The sequence below is a fragment of the Hyperoodon ampullatus genome (genome assembly GCF_949752795.1).
Source record: "Hyperoodon ampullatus genome assembly, chromosome: 8".
Lineage (NCBI taxonomy): Eukaryota > Metazoa > Chordata > Mammalia > Artiodactyla > Ziphiidae > Hyperoodon > Hyperoodon ampullatus.
In genome coordinates, this window is record NC_136921.1 from 35035141 (window position 1) to 35055133 (window position 19993).

General features: G+C 39.5%; 1 protein-coding gene across 1 annotated transcript in view; it reads left to right on the forward strand.

The window, feature by feature from the left end:
- MPP4 (MAGUK p55 scaffold protein 4) overlaps positions 1 to 19236 on the forward strand; it is a gene marked incomplete at both ends in the record, with an annotated part of 39713 nt that extends 20477 nt beyond the window's left edge. Inside the window, 10 exons of the mRNA XM_079709714.1 lie at positions 873 to 911; positions 3223 to 3243; positions 6239 to 6253; positions 7405 to 7446; positions 9437 to 9607; positions 11392 to 11472; positions 15259 to 15352; positions 15746 to 15854; positions 16868 to 17002; positions 19045 to 19236. Of these exons, the coding sequence (XP_079565840.1) occupies positions 873 to 911; positions 3223 to 3243; positions 6239 to 6253; positions 7405 to 7446; positions 9437 to 9607; positions 11392 to 11472; positions 15259 to 15352; positions 15746 to 15854; positions 16868 to 17002; positions 19045 to 19236 (899 nt within the window). The remainder of the gene's footprint in view (positions 1 to 872; positions 912 to 3222; positions 3244 to 6238; positions 6254 to 7404; positions 7447 to 9436; positions 9608 to 11391; positions 11473 to 15258; positions 15353 to 15745; positions 15855 to 16867; positions 17003 to 19044) is intronic.
- Positions 19237 to 19993: the final 757 nt, after the last annotated feature.

The following is a 19993-nucleotide window of genomic DNA, read 5'->3' on the forward strand; positions in this document are numbered from 1 at the left end:
GTTCAAATCAACTATCTGATATTAAAAGGGAAATTCAATTTAATAATTAGTCATGTGCCTACTATGTGGAAGACACTAAGCTCTATAAAGTACGTAAAAATTAGTTAAGATGATTTCCACTTTTCAAGGAGCTGTCTAGGAGGGCTAATAAGGCAAACACCCAAATGATTATATTACGAGGCAAAGTAGATCTGCAATAGCAGAGAATTCAAGGTAGTAGGAAGAAAATGCTGTGCAGTTCATGGCAAGGATATTCATTTTGATCAGTGTTGAGATGGACCTTGAAGTATTACAGGCTAAGGGAACAGCCTAAGCAAAGGCACAGAGGAAGAATCAATGGAGTCTGCTCTAACAGGAGTGTAAGATACAAGAAAGAGACAGCAGTTTTCAAAGCTGGGTTTGGGTCACACTGTAAAGAGCTTTGAGTATTAGGATGAACAGTTTTAAAAGTTATATTCTTTTATTCTCATACATACATCCCAGCTAAAGGTAAAAATAATTAACATTATTGAGCACTTACCACGTGCCTGAGCTTTTCCTGCATTATCTCAATCCTATCCTATGTAGTAGGTATTATTACTACCCCCATTTATAGACAGAAGATGAGGCTTAGAGGTAAACTAATTTGTCCAGTTATTCAAAAGCCTGTGCTTTTAGAATTTTAACCATTCGATGTCCTGTGGCCTCCCATAGCCTGCACTTTCATTTAGTACAGTACAGCCCTTTGTATCTCTCTGAGTGAGCGATAGTTGTAAGAATAACATGATTATAGGCTGGTCTGAGTTTCATTGCCATAAACCTATACATAGGGAATTTCATTTATGATACTAACATTTTAACTTCAATTTTTCCCTTTCTATGCTCTTTTATAGAAGATGACATGAAGATTGACGAGAAATGTGTGGAAGCAGGTAGCATTTCCTCTTGATAGATTTACCACCAGGAGAAATATGAAGCAGCTCAGCTATAGATTTCCTGAAGCAGTCAGTCAAAGGCGCCACAGGCCTATTTTCTGGAAGAAATGTGTAAAATAAATCCCCCACCGCAGCCTTTTTCTGTGGTTCTGACACTTGGAAGGGAAGCACAGCTGCAGGAATATCTCCATGCTTCAGACCAACCTTTTAGAAAGTGTTCTAGAAAGCAGTATTCTGGAAATGATCACAGGAACACACAGTAACACTCAGGTGTTACATTCAGTAACATTCAGGAGCAACTCCTGGAAACCACGTGCTCTTTGTGAAATACTATAAAATACTGAGATATCAGATTTTTATTTCTTAATTTTTAAATTTATTTATTTATTTTTTGCGGTACGCGGGCCTCTCACTGCTGTGGCCTCTCCCGTTGCGGAGCACAGGCTCCGGACGCACAGGCTCAGCGGCCATGGCTCACGGACCCAGCCGCTCCGCGGCATGTGGTATCTTCATGAACCCGTGTCCCCTGCATCGGCAGGCGGACTCTCAACCACTGCACCACCAGGGAAGCCCCTATTTATTTATTTTTAAAACATCTTTATTGGAGTATAATTGCTTTACAATGATGTGTTAGTCTCTGCTGTATAACAAAGTGAATCGGCTATACGTACACATACATTCCCATATCTCCTCCCTCTTGCGTCTCCCTCCCACCCTCCCTATGAGATATCAGATTTTTAAAAAGCAAAATATCTATTTTGTTATTGTTTGATACCATTTTCTGGTAGATTCTAGTATAGATCAATAGTCATGTGTTCCAAATTTCTGAGAAATATACAAATACTTCACATTTCTATTCTTAGATTTTTTTTGGAAATTGGGAGAAGACTTTTCAAATTTAGTGGCAGAACTAAGATTGGTTCAAGAATCACTAGGATTTTGTTGGAAGACTAGTTGGAGAGTCTTTAGTCTGATAGGTGACTTTGTCTTGGCTTTATGGGTTAATCTAGTTTTTAGACATTAGATAATGATATGAAATGTTTAAATACTGGGTATTTCAAAGATTTACATATATTTCCCAGAACAACTACAGAATAATGCTGACATTATATTTATTTTATCAAATACACATCCTGGGTTTTTTGCTTTTTTGTTTTTAACTTGCAGTACTATTCATTTCCTTTCTGAATTTTAATTAAAATTTTTTATTAGGTAACACATTCATATATTTAAAATTCAAAAACTACAGAAGTATATTCAGTAAAATTCCCTCTCTCTTCCTGTTCCCCTACTCAGTTTTCTTTCTTGAGGCAGTAAATGCTCTCAGTTTCTTGGGCATCTCTCCAGACATATTCTGTGCAATGATGTATATTTTTTTCTCCTCTCCCACACCCTCATTCTCACCTCTTTTTAAAACACAGATGCATGTACTCTTTGATGGTATGCTATATACACTGTTCTGTTCCTGGCTTTTTTACTTAATATTACATATCTTGGAGATGATTCCATCATAGTACATAAAGAGCCTCCTCATATATTTTAAACGGTTTATTGGTTAAATAAGTTATTGTGCATTTATATAATGACTTATTGGTAGACATTTGAATTATGTCCAATCTTTTCTATTATAAACAATGCTAAATATATCATTTCACAAATGTGTGTATACCTTAGATGCAGCATTGCCTGATGTAAGGATGTGTGTGTTGGTAACATTGCTATATATTTCTAATTGCTCTCCATATAAATTCTAGTTTTTTTATGCTTAATGTCTCTTTAAAACACTAACGAGAATTGTTTTAACTGATGAGGGACTTGGTTTATCTCAGGTATTTCTCAGTCACCTAAACAACACTAACCCAACCAGGCCATTCATATGCTCCTTCTTCTAGCCACACTCCCCTTGCTTATGGACCCCCCAAAGCTTCAAGTAAACCTCTAACAGCAAAGCTGTATAGTATCCAACCATCTATTGGTGTTTACCATGACATTCCACCTTTTCCTTCCCTCTGAGCTTCTTTTTAATTTAATTTTATTTATCCTCTTCTATTTTATGAATTTATTTATTTATTTTAAGCTCCTGCTGTACCCCTTCTTGTCATCACAGCCCCACTGCTTATATATACTCATTTAAGGCTTTATATGCCACAGACACACCACTGAGTTGGCCTTGATTTAGGAAAAACATTTTAAAAGTGGTGTGTGTGTAGAATCGTAGGGTCAGGGAATCAGACTGTTGAACTATAGACTCAGTATGGATAGTAATATAACTATACTTTTGGTTTTTTGCCTCCGTGGAAAACCATAGACGAAGAAACATTTGAATCTGGTAAATAAAACATGAATATTTTATACTGATTTTTAAATGTATATTCCAAATGTTGGTATAACTTAAACACTTTTAATGATACAATAATTGCTTAAAGACATCAACAGTATAGTCATGAGATATTGTAAACTTCACCATAAGCAGTGCTTCTCATTAGGGACATTTTGGAACCCTATGGGGGCATTTTTGGGTTGTCACATTGATTGGGGACACTACTGGCCTCTAATTGGTGGGAGTCAGGGATGCTAGATGACCTGCTGTGTGTGAGACCATCCTGCATGATCTCCTGAATGTCCCGCTGGACAAAACTCATTAGGAATCTGAGTAGTTCTTTAGTACACAACAGTGATGTAAGTTTTCACAAGATGTAACATGATAAGCTCATTGGTTTAGAAGACAGTCATTATGGAGAGAGATATTTAGACAGAATAAAGACATTGCCTTGAAATTACTGAATAATTTATTCCACACATTCTAATCCATACTGATATTAAATCAACCAGAAAGTGAGGTATCTATACCAAACCAATTATTTTCTTTTTCTTTAATATGTTATTGCCATTATTGATGACACATGGTATCATCAAGTGTCTGTTCCTCAAAGTAATGTTGACGTTATTAGTAAGAAAATAAGCCCCATGGAGTATTTTGAAAAACTGGCAACCTTTTGGAGCATGTTAACATTACTAACTTGCTTCCAAGTGTATGATGTTTCCTCATTTTCTCCATTTCATCAGTGCTTTGGCATATTACACCTACCTCAGTTAAGGCAATTTCCCTCTTTCCCATATATACCAATAAATCTGGTCTGTTATCAGAACACTCTTTGTTCTAGTCTCCACTTGTTACTGTGCTCTTCTATTTTTCTATACTTCATATAAGGACTATTTTCTGATCTTCTCACTTCCTTTAAATCCATGCTTCTTCAGTATAAGTAGGTATAAGCATCTAATAGTTTATGTCTTCTAGAGAAGCCATGCCTAAAGATGTATATTTTGAAATATATACTTTTTGAAACACGTACTTTTAAAACATAAATTACTTCCTTTTAATTTTCCATTACATTACAGTTAGAGCATTACGTTGCTGTTTTAAAATGATGTGTTAGAATATATCTATGAATTTCATTTTTTAAGCTTAGAGAGATTGTTATAAATATTAGTTATAAAAGAAGATAGCATTGGGACATCCCTAGCGGTCCAGTGGTTAAGACTTCGCCTTCCAGTGCAGGGTGTGTGGGTTCAATCCCTGGTGGGGGAGCTAAGATCCCACATGCCTCATGGCCAAAAAATCAAAAACACGAAACAGAAGCAATATTGTAACAAATTTAATAAAGACTTTAAAAATGGTCCACATCAAAAAAAAATCTTTTAAAAAAAGTATTGAGACACATGGAGCTGGGAACTACTCACCTAAATTATTTATGTACCATTTATGTTGCTTCTAAATTTCCTATTTTCAACTAGATAGTTGGCTTGTTAGGGGTAACCTTTTTTTTTTTTTTTTCCCCACACTGCTGCCCAGCTTGTGGGATCTTAGTTTCTTATTTCCCGGACCAGGGACTGAACCCGAGCCACGGCAGTGAAAGTGCCAAGTCCTAACCACTGGACCGCCAGGGAATTTCCTGTTAGGGGTAATTTAATGATCTACACTTGGTTCAATGTTTGGGATTGGTTTAATTTTTAATTCCTCTGGATTATAGTCATCCTTCTTTGTTCTGTTCACCACATCATTTTGTTGGGAGACACTCTACACACCAAAGTTGTGGTTGAGGCTTAGAGGTATTGTGATGTCTGTGAAAGGAGAGGCAGTATTGCAGTGGTCAATGCCATGGACTGGAGCTGGATTGTCCAAGCATGAATCCTGGTCCAACTAGCTGGGGGTCATCTGTCACATAACCTCTCTGCCCTTCAGAGGCATGTCTAAAGTGGAAAAAATAATTTATAGAAGTAAAGTGCTTAGAATGTAAGTGCATGAGTGTTAGCCAGCATTTTAATGAAGAAGTAATAGGGGCAATCAGCACCTAGTTCTCTAATAACAGCACTGCAGAGGAAAGTGTGCAGCTGCCCTTAGTTACTGCAAAGCACTCCTTCTGGACTCCTCTTCGTCAAAAAAGTGAGAACTCTCAAGTACATTATTCTGAACCCAGCTCAGTTGGGAGCTCAGTTAAGGAACAATTGGCACCCAGCTGGCATTTTTTCTAAATAAATAATGACAGTCATTCATGATGCTTTATTCTGTTACTTAGGGCATTTAATGGGCAGTTAAGTTTCTTCAGTTTTGGTCCCAACTCTTCTCTGAATGAAGTATCATGTGACCTCTTTGGATTTCTCTGGATGGTATAGTCTAATTAGGAATGCCATTTAAAAAAACAGATAAAAACACCCCCCCCCAACAAAAACCAAACAAACAAAAACAGGGGTGATGGATGTTTCAAGATGTCTAGAAAACAAAGAAAACAGTACACTCTGTGTTCAGTTGCACCTGTCTTCAAGGGACCAGCTGGAGATGGAAATGTGTGACTGGACCCGGACAGGTAAGGAATGAGGACACTTGGGCCAGAGGCTGTTGCAGAGCTTCCCCAGTGGCCCTTCCATCACTTCCTCACCTTCACAGGGCTGCAGCTAGATGGCCTCTGGGAGAGAAAGGAAGAAGAGGCTCAAATCGGTTGCCTTGAAAATTTCTCTTTCAAGCCCCATTCTTTGCCAACCAAGTAGAGAGGAGTCTGCATGGATAGAAAGCCTTCAAGGAGAGTCTAGATAAGCAACTTGCAGGAAAAGTTACTGTCTGCTGGGCAGCAGAGGCAGGTCCAACGAGTTTCTGAGTTTCCAGTTGTGTGATGTTCATTTGCCTTGGCAGGTCTTGCCCAGGTTACAACTTTCTCTAAGGGTGACATGAATGCCTCACTTGTGTCATTTGTCTTTATTTTGCCAACTTGATCTTCTCAAAGGCTTAACTTTTTCATGTCTGTTTCTTCACTTATCCAAATATCCAGAGGAACTTTCAGAAGGTGACTACTCATTTTTATGTCCTTGATAAGCCAAATAGAGCTATGTTTGAGATCTTTCAGTGCCTCAACATGAATACTTGACTGGATATATTTTAAGATAAGATATGATATTTTAAGGGTGAAATCAGTGATGAGATATACAATGTCATAGAAAATATTTTTAAATGAACAATGATAGTAATTAAGCTTTATCACTGTATCCCTAAGTAAACATTTCCTTTTAAACTTATTTCCAATTTTCAGTTACAAAAATATGCTTACTTACCAGAAGATGGAATTGATATTGGTGTGTTTTCTTTATATTTTAAAATGGGTGTTTAAACACAAAGGTTAAGAAAGAAAGGTATATGTCCGTTCATTCTATGAACAAATGCTCTTTCTATATTATTTCGATGATCGGAACAGAGTTGTAGAAGTGAAAAAGAATACATGTTAGTAAAAAGTAATTTGAAAATGATATTTTAATAATATTTTTTCCCAGAGTTTTGGACAATTTTTCTGAGACCCCAATGGAAGCAGAGACAGAAGTTTAAACAAGCTCTAGATGTTACTGCTGGGCACAGTTTTCCTAACTTTTGTCTCTCAGAGTCCTGGACAGTCAGAAACAATTTTCAGCCATAAAACAAATACTAATTTCATACAGAATGAACCACTTCATAAGGGAAAAGAATAAAAACCCATTTCTAACAAAGAGATTAATTATAGGACCTACAGAACACCATATCTATGAGTTAAAGCCAAGACCAGTTTATATGTTTCCTTTTTTGAAAATCAGTTTTCTTTGGGTACATTTTAAAATGTGTACCCAAATTTATGTTTTTACTATGACTCAATATCTTTCTTATAACTTTAAAGAAGGCTATGCTAGTTTTTTGTTCCATGATAGTTTTTTGTTCCAACCATACTAGACAGAATATATTCAGTGTGTTGCTAAATTTCTGGATAGTGTCTCTATATAGTTTGGTGCATGTGATAGGATGGAAAGTGCTTAGGACATTTTTCAATAAGGCACTCAAGGATAAATTCAGCTGTGCTGCCATCTACTGAAATAGTGTCTCTTGAAGATTTGAAGATAATTTCATGCATCCATTCTAAGTAAAGTTCTCGTTCTCCTCTGCCATATTCTGTTCCTGCCATTTGCTGTGTTACAGACAAGGAGGAATTCGTTGGCTATGACCAGAAGTTCTATATTGGTAGGTAATGATTAATAAAAGGTGGGTCTTTGTCACTTGCTAAGTTATATTCATATGAATATAACTTATTATATGAATTATGAATGAGCCTAACTCTTCTGAAAGCTTCTTTTGCTGATGGATGTTCCCAAACTTGTTCTTTGTTCTGGTTTCTCTCTATCCTTTTTAAAAAAAATAATCAGTATTCTGATGTGTTGATCATTTATTGTAATTCATCTGGTTTATATTGGATATCTCCTAATTATTCATCAAACACAAGTCTTTTGTTTTCTTCCAGTCTGTTCCATAATGTATTCACCTTACTCTAAAGAGACCAATTCTCTGACCACTATACTTATTTTTTATGTTCACGTTTCCATGAGCTGAGCAGAGCTTTCTGAAAGACCAGGCACCTTCACCATTCATTTAAAACCATGCTGGGCTTCCTCCTTATGTGAGACAGTGGGAAAACAGCAGGGCTGCAGGGTCTGTAAAGCAGAATGTTGGTCCCCAGGTCTGGATGCACACTGGAATCACTGGGGAGCTTTAAAAAACATGGGGCCACTTTTCTGCATCCTTTCCAGAATAATTCAGCCCAAAAGCCATTAGGCAGGCTGAGTAGGGTAGGCATCTACACAAATGTGGAGAAGAAGCCGCCTAGAGTGGGGCATCAGAGCTTGAGCCGGTGGGGGGAGGGCATCACTGCAGGGGTGATGGCAGCCTGGAGCAGGTCGTTGGAGCCAAAGTGAGTGGGGCAGCTGCCATCACTTGGGTCCTGACACCTCACAGCCTCTATAAATATGCCCCCCTTACCTAGCTTGGGCTTGGCACTTCCTGCCAGGCTGCTGGATACTATGCATCCCCCATCCTGCCCAGGTGCTGTTAATTGATACAATAAGTAAATGTATTGAGGCTAATAAGAGCTAGATTTCCCACTCTTAGAGAAAGGAGTTACCCATATGGAAAGGAGGAAGGCTAGAATGAAAACTGTAGTGTCGAATTGGTATTGTAGGCATTGGTGTGAACTCATGGTGTTCAACACATATAGATACAAGCAATGTAAATGTGTGCATATTTATATATTCACATATAGTCCCTAGCTCTATCTTCTGACAGGACCTGGGAATGGCTCTGAAAATACCAGAAAGCCCTGTGATTCAGTAGGCAGATTATGTGGGACTCTAGGAGTTTGGAAATCACCACTAAGATGTCCAACTCTGCCACTGAGCACACAGTGGTGGGCAACCACCTAACCTGCCTGTGTCTAAGTGTATCCACCTGAAACATAAATCAAATCATGCCACACCCAACCCTCCACCGTCCAGCGACTTCCCATCCCACTTTGACCACAATCCAACAGTTGGCCAAGTCTCTGTGTGGCCTCCTGGCTTCCTTTCCAACCCCATTTCCTACCACTCTCCCTACTGCCCACTGCCCCTCAGTACACAGGCCTCCTTATCTTCCTCAAGCACTCCAAGCAAGATCCTTTCTCTGCACCTTCTCAATGCTGTTCCCTCAGCCTGGACTGCTGTTCCCCCAGCCTGGACTGCTGTTCCCCACAGACGCCCGCCTCCTCACCTGGCTCCGTTACGTCATTCAGAGCCCTGCTCAGTGTCGACTTTTCAGAGACGCTTAAATGAACCGCCAACCTGAAAAAGCATCCCGGTCACTATCCACTTACCCTTCTTCTAAGCACTTATTTTTGTTGCAGTTTATTTTTCTCTCTTCTCCTACATAAAATGTAAATTCCATGAGGAAATGGGCTTGGTTTAGTTGACCACTGTATCCCCAGCACCAATGCCCGGCACATAGCAGGCGCTGGATGCAACTTAGAGGTCACGTGGGGGCATTTTGCTGTTTTCCTTTGTATTGCTTCCTATCTTCTACCTTCAGACAGATGTGTGTTAATTAACTCTTCCGGATCACAGTCACGCATGCTCCGTCAGGTGTGAGGCAGGAAGCGACCTCTCCTGCCCTGGGTCTCACGTCCTGTGCGTTTCTTCCCTCGCAGCCGGTTTCCGTCGCAGCATGCGCCTCTGCCGCCGCTGGTCCCACCTCAGCCAGCTGCGAGCCAAGGTATGTGGCGCCAGCCCCTGCTCCGGCGCAGTGGGCGCCCCGTACGAGGAGGTGGTGCGGTACCAGCGACGCCCTGCAGACAAGCACCGCCTCATTGTGCTCGTGGGTATGTCCCCGAAGGCAGTGTCTCCTCATCCATGACGAGGCTCTCCTGGATTCAGTAGTCTTGCATTGGGAGTAGTGGTAAAAGTAAGAGCCTTTATGGACCTGCATATAAACACCTTAAAAAAAATAAAGCCTGTTTTTTTTTTTTTTTTTTTTTTTTGCGGTATGTGGGCCTCTCACTGTTGTGGCCTCTCCCGTTGCGGAGCACAGGCTCCGGACACGCAGGCTCAATGGCCATGGCTCATGGGCCAAGCCGCTCCGCGGCATGTGGGATCCTCCCAGACCGGGGCACGAACCCGTGTCCCCTGCATCGGCAGGCGGACTCTCAACCACTGCGCCACCAGGGAAGCCCTAAAGCCTGTTTTTTATGCGTGTTTATAAATGAAACGTTATGGATCATGCTTTTATTGTCTACAATTGAATGCGGTATGCCATGGTGTATATGAACTTGTGTAATAACAAGATGTAGTATGATTAGGTTATAAGTGAGATTTTAAAAAATATCTGGTTTAGAATTTGTTCTATAAGCACAGATGAACGTTCCCCCCCAGACTGGATCATTAGTCCATATTAGAAATAAAAATGCTTAAGATTCATTCCCTTAAGAAATTTGTAACCATCTCCTTTAGAAGAGTGCCTAAAAGTCTTCTAGACTGTATCTTTGGTGCTGAAGAACAGGGCAAATATAGTGCTGGGATGATCGACTTTTTAAAAAAACTTTTAAAATTATTTTTGGCTGCATGGGGTCTTCGTTGCTGTGTGCTGTCTTTCTCTAGTTGCAGCGAGCTGGAACTATTCCTTGCGGTGCACGGGCTTCTCATTGCAGTGGCTTCTCTTGTTGCGGAGCATGGGCTCTAGGTGCGCGGGCTTCAGTAGCTGTGGCACGTGGGCTCAGTAGTTGTGGCTTCTGGGCTCTAGAGCGCAGGCTCAGTAGTTGTGGCGTAAGGGCTTAGTTGCTCTACGGCATGTGGGAGCTCCCTGGACCAGGGCTTGAACCTGTGTCCCCTGCATTGGCAGGCGAATTCTTAACCACTGCGCCACCAGGGAAGCCCTGAGTTGATCTACTTTGTGACCAAGATCTCTGCAAAGCTGGTTACTGCAGCAGTAGGAACTTACCTCTTACTGCCATCTTCCCTGTGTATTCCAGTTGTGATCAAGGCAGGCCCCTTTGGAGCAGAACAACATACCTTACAGCCAGGATCAGCTACAGAATTTTTAGGATGCTGGGCAAAATGAAAATGCAAAAGCCTCTTATTCAAAAATGATTAAGAATTTCAGTGTGGGAGCAGAAGGGCATTAAGCCAAGCGCAGTAGCCTAAGCATGGGCTTGTGGACCACACAGTTCTCTGCTCATGTTGCACATGGGGGTGCTGACTCCACCATCTGTCAGGAGATAGGTCCCTGAATTCTGTAATTGTGGAAGCTGGTTGTGATGTGATAGGAACTTCATGGGAAGAGAAAAGGCAGCTTGTCTCAAAGGATCTGACTTGAGGCCAGAGAATTCTGAATATCCAACATTAGATGAAGTTTGCTGGGGTGACAGGTTCCTGCAATTCGCTACCTCATTTCTGAATGTTGGAGAAGTGTGGGCTACTCCATGGGTCACCAAGAAAATTCCCAAGAGTTTTCTGGGGTTATTTCAATTCATGCGAATGGAAACGATGTTATTTCCCCAATACCACGTGCTCGCAAGTGTCTTCAGCAGGAAGACTGAAGTGATGATTTCATCACGTAGCGCTACTTATCCACCTCTAATAATTTCCATATGTGGTGTTTTGTGTTTAGGACCTTCTGGTGTGGGAGTAAATGAACTGAGGAGACAACTCATTGAACTTGATCCGAACCGTTTTCAAAGTGCTGTGCCACGTACGTTTACTTTTTCTTTCATAGGGGATCATGTTTTGGTAGAACTTTCTTTGCCTCTGCAGATGTACTCATCTCACTTAACTCTGTTATACCATCTTTGTTGTAAGAATATAAGACACAAGAGATAGTCCTCAATTATTTCTAACTATATTTATTTTAATGGAGTAAATTGATTTACTAACGTGTAGCCTAGCTAGGCTTTTAAAAGGTGACTCTTCTTTTCATTTTTTAGCAATCATATAGATAACCTTTCAGGAAAACTAAATATTTAGCAATAATGGCTAACATTCATTCAGTACTTACTATCTTCCTGGCGGTGTGCTTGGCTCTTTAAATGCTTTATCATATTTTAAATTTTAATATATGCACATATAATTTTTTTTTTTTTTTTTGCTATACGTGGGCCACTCACCACTGTGGCCTCTCCCGTTGCGGAGCACAGGCTCCGGACGTGCAGGCTCAGCGGCCATGTCTCACGGGCCCAGCTGCTCCGCGGCATGTGGGATCTTCCCAGACTGGGGCACGAACCCGTGTCCTCTGCATTGGCAGGCGGACTCTCAACCACTGTGCCACCAGGGAAGCCCTGCACATATAATTTTATATAAACTATAAGTATTATACCATCCAAGCTGGAGGAGCCTGTGGGTGTGGGTGCTTCCCCTTCACCTCAAGGCAAGAGAGAAGAAGTTAGGAAAACCACTTAAAGAGCTTAATATGTGTTCCCTGATGTTTGGGAGACACAGAAGACTGGTGTCAGAATGATATCTGAAAAATCTAAAGGATGAGAGCTTAGAGGAAGTGGCCAAAGGCTGTATTTTGGGAGGTAGCTGCCCTTTTAGAGTCTGTCACAGCAAAAGAGTTGTGATTTTTCCCAAGGACCAAATCTGGGTGGATAACATGGAAGACAGTCAGCCTGGGGTTGTCTTGGTTCTTGCCCAAGAGGAAGCCTCTGTAAAAGGAGGCCAAAAGTGAACCCCCAGATACCCGAGGGTGTGGAAGAAATCACAGATGGCTAGGTGGAATAGAGATGGATTTGGGATATGCAGCAGCGCTGGTGGTGGCGGTAGCCTCTGCAAAATAACCCACTACATCCTCTGGGAGATAAAGAGCCAGATTTAAACATCTGCCAGGTCTAAAAGGAGCCAAGAGCCACCAGCATCAGCGTCAATTGAAGTAAGAATTTTCCTGTGCTGCTCGCCTCTCCTCTCTCTCTCTGCACTCTAGCCTTGCAGAGTTATAAAATTGGGGGAGGAGCAGTAGAAATGCAATGAAAGGGAAGAGAAGAACTGAATCAAACTCAGTTTCCTGACTTCTGACTTCTCTGGTGGCAGGCTTCCCTGGGTGAGGCCAGTCTGAGCCAGTTGTGGGGAGAAGAAGCCTAAAATATAAACGAAGTTCATAATTTTGATTATTACATGGGAATGGAATTTTAATTATTAAATTGAGGCTGAGTTTTTGGCATGAATGATAATGAACTTTTTTTTTTTTTTTTTTTTTTTTTTTTTTTTTTTTTTTTTTTTGTGGTACGCGGGCCTCTCACTGCCGTGGCCTCTCCCGTTGCGGAGCACAGGCTCCGGACGCACAGGCCCAGCAGCCATGGCCCACGGGCCCAGCCGCCCCGCGGCATATGGGATCCTCCCAGACCGGGGCACGAACCCGTATCCCCTGCATCGGCAGGCGGACTCCCAACCACTGCGCCACCAGGGAGGCCCAATAATGAACTTTTTTTAAAAACCTAAGAGCAATCAGGAGAGTCATGGGAATTTCATCCGGGCCAGGGAAAACAAAGTTATTTTATGATCACATTCCATTGGTTGTGCTTTCCAAGTACAGTTTACATATGTAAGAATGGACACTAATCTCAAAAACAAAAACTAATAAAGAAAACACCATTTTCAATAACCTGGATAAAAATAAAATGCCCACAGAACACAGAAGAATTGTAAGTTGTCTGGATAACCATCATTCAAAGTAGGAATATGTCGCCCATATTTTGCATTTTAAATTCAGTGAACAGGGCTTCCCTGGTGGCACAGCGGTTGAGAGTCCGCCTGCCGATGCAGGGGACGCGGGTTCGTGCCCCGGTCCGGGAAGATCCCACATGCCGTGGAGCGGCTGGGCCCGTGAGCCATGACCGCTGAGCCTGCGCGTCTGGAGCCTGTGCTCCGCAACGGGAGAGGCCACAACAGTGAGAGGCCTGAGTACCGCAAAAAAAAAAAAAAAATTTAGTGAACAGTTTTAAGCTTAAAATGAATGCCTTAAAATGAATTATGCACCAATTCACAGACTTTAACCTACCATATAAAATACAGTCCAATAGAAGCCAAGGAGAAAGGGTCATTTTAGGTACTATCACCTGAGAACTAGAGTTTTTTTCAGTACAAAGCCTTAGAAGAGGGACTTCCCTGGAGGTCCAGTGGTTAAGACTCCATGCTTCCACTGCAGGGGGCACAGGTCCGATCCCTCATTGGGGCACTAAGATGCCGCATGCTGCGCAGCATGGCCAAAAGACAAAAACAAAAATGCTATAGGAGAAGTGGCATAACTGTAGGAACTATAAGGATATAAAGAGAGGCTTGAATAAAGAAAAAACAAAAATGATCCCCAGATGACCTTTGCTTTCTGAGCTTCTTGAAATGTCCGGAACTCCTTTTATCATTTAGGGCCTGTTTCAAATTCCTACTTGGTTGTTTCCATGTGTTGATATCATCAGATGTTGATATCATCAGATGTTGTTCCATGTGTTGATATCATCCTTAAACTTTATCAAATACAAATACACATTTTTTTATGAATAAGGAGAAATTTTTTTAATACAGGTTAAGGGACTAGCAGCTTTGCAGTAGATACAGGTCACAGAGTTGGAACCGTGTCTTATTCATCTTTGTGTTCTAAGAACCTAACATGATAGCAGGAACATAGGCACTCAGTATATGTTAGTTGAATAAATGGATGAGCAGACAATGAATCACTTTTAGGTATTCAGTGAACTCCTGTGTTCTACACCAGGTACTATTTAGGCTGAAGAATCTATAATCAAAGTGGTGATATCAAAGAATCAGACTGAATCCAGACTCCACCAATCTTTCCTTTCTGGAGATCACTAAAACTAAAAACTAATCACCATCTCACTTGGATACTAATGTATCTGGGCAAAACTGCAGACTGTCATGAGCTTTCTCCATTTCAAATCTGAGACAATCTGGCATAATAGGAGACATTAGTCTGGGAGGAGTCAGGACACCTAGGTGCTTGTTTTCAACTTTGTTTTTCATTTGTTTTATTCATGTGAGCAAGTTAGTTACTCTCTAAAATCTTCAGTTACTTACCAGTAAATTACAGATAATAACCTTTTACTTAGCTATGAATGTGAAGGATGAAATGAGATCTTGGGAAATGCATTATCTAAACATAAGATATTGCGGGTGTTGCTACCTGGGGGGCCTTAGCCACCTTAGGGCTCACATATACTTCACTACTTCCTGTTCTGAAGTAACAGCAAGAGTTCCCTTAGGGCCTTCTTATCTTGGCTTAATACATAATACACTCTGGTCTAGTTTATACCACGAACACTTAACAAAGGCTTATGATTAGCTGATTTTGATATGAGAACTTCTACTTTCTTATCACCAGTCTGGCTTCCCTTTTTGGTTCTAGCATTAAATTTATCTATCTGTTTATGTATTAATTTATTTATTTTGATCAGACATCTTTATCCAAATGCATATGGGTAATAAAACATTTTGAAGATTCTAAAATCTTTTTAAAAATTCCCTTTTTTGTCAGATACTACTCGTTCCAAAAAGAGTTATGAAATGGATGGCCGTGAGTATCACTATGTGTCAAAGGAAACATTTGAAAGCCTCATGTATAGTCACAGGTAAGCTAGACGTCCAGAATCTGATTCTCCCCTCTGGATGTTTAACATTCAAACTAGAGCCTCTATTTTTATGCATTGCCCAAAACTCCTGGGGTAATTTTTTTTGCATCTGGAAAATCGAGTACGGAAATGTATATTGATTTACTTGTACACCAAATCATTGTGTTTGGAGAGGGAGCAGAACTGAGCTGCAGATTTTAGAGAATTTGAAGAAGTGGTTAAGTCCTAGATCTCCTAACATATTTTTTTCTCCTGTCAAATATCCACTAATTCATTTTGTGCCATCAAGGTCCACATATTTTATTCTATTCTGTTGGAGTTTATCTTTATGTTATTACTAATAATATTTTACCTGTAGAAACAGTTCTTGTTTTCTTTGTCCCACCCTTGCAGGATGCTTGAGTATGGTGAGTACAAAGGCCACCTGTATGGCACTAGTGTGGATGCTGTTCAAGCAGTCCTTGATGAAGGAAAGATTTGTGTCATGGACTTAGAGCCTCAGGTGGGTCTGTGGTGGAGTATTTCCCATCTCCCCAAAGTAATGAATGCATGTCATCCATTTTATACACATGCTTTAGGTTGTAGTTGAGACACTTTATTCTGTTAGGATAAGACCACTTCCCATACCTAAGGACCAGGATCTTACTTGAAGGATCAATTGCCATTATCTTGTCTTAGTTGGGGAAAAAATCTAGTTTCTCAGACAAAAAAAAAAAAAAACAAAACAAAAAACAGAACTGAGCAGGTAGCCATAAAGAAAACTAAGAATCTTGCTTTGACCTTGATCACAAAGGCATCAAGGTAATTTCTTGTGGAGGGAATAACATGTTGCTTTACACAAGGAGGTGAGGTTCCTATGTTATCATATCGATAGCTGTCTCCCTGAGACCATATGTGGAATAGAGCAGGAATAAGTGAGTTAAGGTAAGATAAAAAACATACGTGTAGTCCAAATTTTTATAATCCTGTATTTTCTTTGTATTTTCTGTAGTCATGTAAAAATATACCTTGTGTGCTAAAGAAAATCAGGGGACATGAGATTTGTTCTCACTTGGTGGTCAAACTGGTGGTCAGTGTGAAGATGTCAGTTTTATCTGGTTTGAGACAATGGCAAGAGGGAAGGGAAGTGAGGGTGAAACAGAGCTGATTGGCCTTGAGAGTCTGTCCTTGTCTTTTTCCCATGAGATCATGTATAGAATCCTATTCTCAGATTTCAATAAGGATGTCATAGCTAGCAAGAGGAAGAACCAGTATTTGAGCTTAATTTTGATTCCAGAACTCCATCTCTTAATTATTAAAATGTTTTTTAGAGTTGAGGACTTGGGAGCACATGAGAATATACTCTGGTTAAAAATAACTGCTAATTTCTGTTCTTAGAAATTTTGAGAACATTCATGTTGATTCTAGGAAATTAGGACTTCTGTTTTTAGATCTTCAATCTAATGCTCTCCCAACTGAGATATTTTGGTTGCTAGGACTTCTGTTTTTAAATGTGCATTTAATTTTTCTGTGTAGGGTATTCAAGTGGCTCGAACCCATGAACTGAAGCCCTATGTCATATTTATAAAGCCATCTAGCATGAGTTGTATGAAGCAATCTCGGAAAAATGCCAAGATCATTACAAACTACTTTGTGGACATGAAGTTCAAGGTAAGATACAGAGGAAATAGATGAGTGTATTGTGGGGTTTTTTTCCTAGTCAAAAAATTACTGTATTGTTTCCAGAGCGTCCCTATGTTAAGGAATATAATTTTTGTTTCTAATGAAACAAAAATTTATGATTTTTGTTTCATTTATCCTTTTTACTGGACATCATTTATAGATATTAAAATAAAGTTTAATAACTACTATAAGGCTACTCATTTTTTTCTCCTCTTTTTGGGTTTAGCTTTTTTAAAAAAGGCCCTCAAGCCACAATTTGCAGTCACACAGAAATTGGGTGTGTGTATTTTAAATAGATTATTTATTTTACAAAAGCATTTGAATTTACTTTGAAATGCTCTAGTCAATTATCTCATCTGTAATATGAGATAGCTTTATAAATATATATTAAAACACAAAGGATGTTTATTAATGATTATAGCAATAACAGAGGGGCCAAGCCAGGTGGGATTAATCAGTGATTCTTTTTCCCAGATATACATATATTTTTTTTTCGTTAAATATACTTTAAGTATTTTAAATCATAACATACATTCAGCAAGGTGTATAAATCTTAAGTGTACAGCTCAATGACTTTTTACATGTGTATGCACCCAGGTAACCATCACCTACATCAAGATATTACATCCACTTGTTTGTGTGTGCATGTAAGTGTGTGTGGTAAAAAACATATAACATAAAACACAAAACTTACCATCTTAACCATTTTAAGTGTACAGTTAAGTAGTGTTAAGTCTATTTATATTGTGAAGCAGATCTCCAGAACTTTTTCATCTTGCAAAGCTCAAATTAAACATATGGACTGCTCCATGAATTTGCATGTCATCCTTGAATAGGGGCCGTGCTAATCTCTACATCATTCCAATTTTAGTATATGTGTTACTGATGGGAGCATGAGGTATCATTATATTATCCTTTATCTCTCTATTTTTATCTTCATTATTTTTTCAATGGCTACCGTATGAAAGTTTGATTCTCCAGTTTGCATTTCAAACAGTGGAGTCTGTGGATATATTCTCTGAGTCTTATGGGCATTTCAAATTCTGTTCTCATTTTTATGGCAATCTAAAAAATTAACAAAATTGCTTCTGGTCATCTTATAAAGGAGTACTGCCACAAGATCTCAGTGCCTGTATTTATGTTTGTGTTTATGATTGCATTAGCAATAAGTTGTACTATTTTAATTATTGTGGACAAATAAGAAAATAGTAGCAATGAATATAATGCATTAGTGCCAAGTGAAGGCCAAATGACCTTGACTCAACGAACATTTCACAATAGTAGAAATAGACAATATTATAGGTGAATTCAGCCATCATGAAGCAAAGAGTAATAAAGGTATGCCTCATTTCGAAGAACCAGTTCATACCATCCTCATGTGCAAAGTGGCCATTTTGTATCTGCAAAATAATGTCATTCTTATCAGATTAATGTTCATTTGAAATTTATGTTTTAAGTTTTATTTATATTTAGCTGGTAAAATTTCTTTGGTTTTATGTTGTATATGGTTTGAGAACTTCAAGTGTTTAGATAATAGAGTAAGATAATTTAAGTCCAAATAGGAAGTTGAGAGGATTGGTCTGTCTACAAACTGTTACTCAATTTTGTGAAAACCTGACCTGGGAGACATTAAGTAAGACTAAAGATAGAAACAAAAGCTTTGTGGTTTAGCGTAAGGTAGATAGATAGTGGGAAGCAGCCGCATAGCACAGGGAGATCAGCTCGGTGCTTTGTGACCGCCTGGAGGGGTGGGATGGGGAGGGTGGGAGGGAGGGAGATGCAAGAGGGAAGGGATGTGGGATCAGATGTATATGTATGACTGATTCACTTTGTTATAAAGCAGAAACTAATAAAAAAAAAACAGCAACAATTAAAAAAAAAAGCTTTGTGGTTTAGAATGGCGGACATTTATATGACATAATGGTGTTTATAACAGCTATACAACTGAATGTAACAGAAATAACAAACTGCATATTATTTCTATTTGTCTCATTAAGTTTGCTATGCATATTTTTCGATTTCTCCTAAAGGATGAAGATCTACAAGAGATGGAGGATTTAGCCCAAAAAATGGAGACTCAGTTTGGCCAGTTTTTGGACCACGTGATTGTGAATGACAGCTTGCAAGATGCATGTGCCCAGTTGTTGTCTGCAGTTCAGAAAGCTCAGGAGGAGCCTCAGTGGGTACCAGCAACATGGGTTTCCTCTGATACTGAATCTTAGGGAGGCCTTCTTCTTAATACTGGAGTTGTAACAACGTTCACCTATTACAGAGAGCTGGAAAAACAGCTGTAGCCTAAAACAGCACTATTGTATTTGCCCTATTATAATGTGTGCAACTTTAAAAGTACTGCAGTTTGTTAATTAATCTTATTTGAAAAAAACCTGTATTGTATGGTTATGTAGAGTTATCTATTTGGCTTTCAGGGAAAAATGCGTTCCTTTACCTCATATGCAGCAACTGGTAGGAATATGAACAATGTTAAGTCACTGAGTAAGAGAACCTTTCACAGATTTCACATGGCTTTTGTATGATTCAGATAAAAAGAGCTTTCGTAAATAAAATACATCGTATTTAATTTCAGAAACTGTATTTTACCTTAAGAAACTTCTGTTGTATAAACATGGATTTGACAAAAAGTACCTAGTTGACTAACTGCAAGAAAGAAGGGTTAATATACACATTTCACATCTAACATCAAAACTTACAGAAACAGCACTGCTCTCATTTTACACATTAGGCTGCAAGGAAAAATTATTCTTTTGATCAGGGCTGCAACAATCATTAATTTTCCCAAAAGCCAGTATCTACATTTATGCCTAAATTAGGAAAGAGCAATGGATTTTAGTGCTAGAGACCAACATCCGAGAAAACCACGGGATGAGGATGTTATTCCACGAAGTCTTGTTTTTCTTACTTCCTTAAGCCCGAGACTTCCAGTCGCTCTTCTTGCCCTAGTATCTGTTCATCTTCTGCATC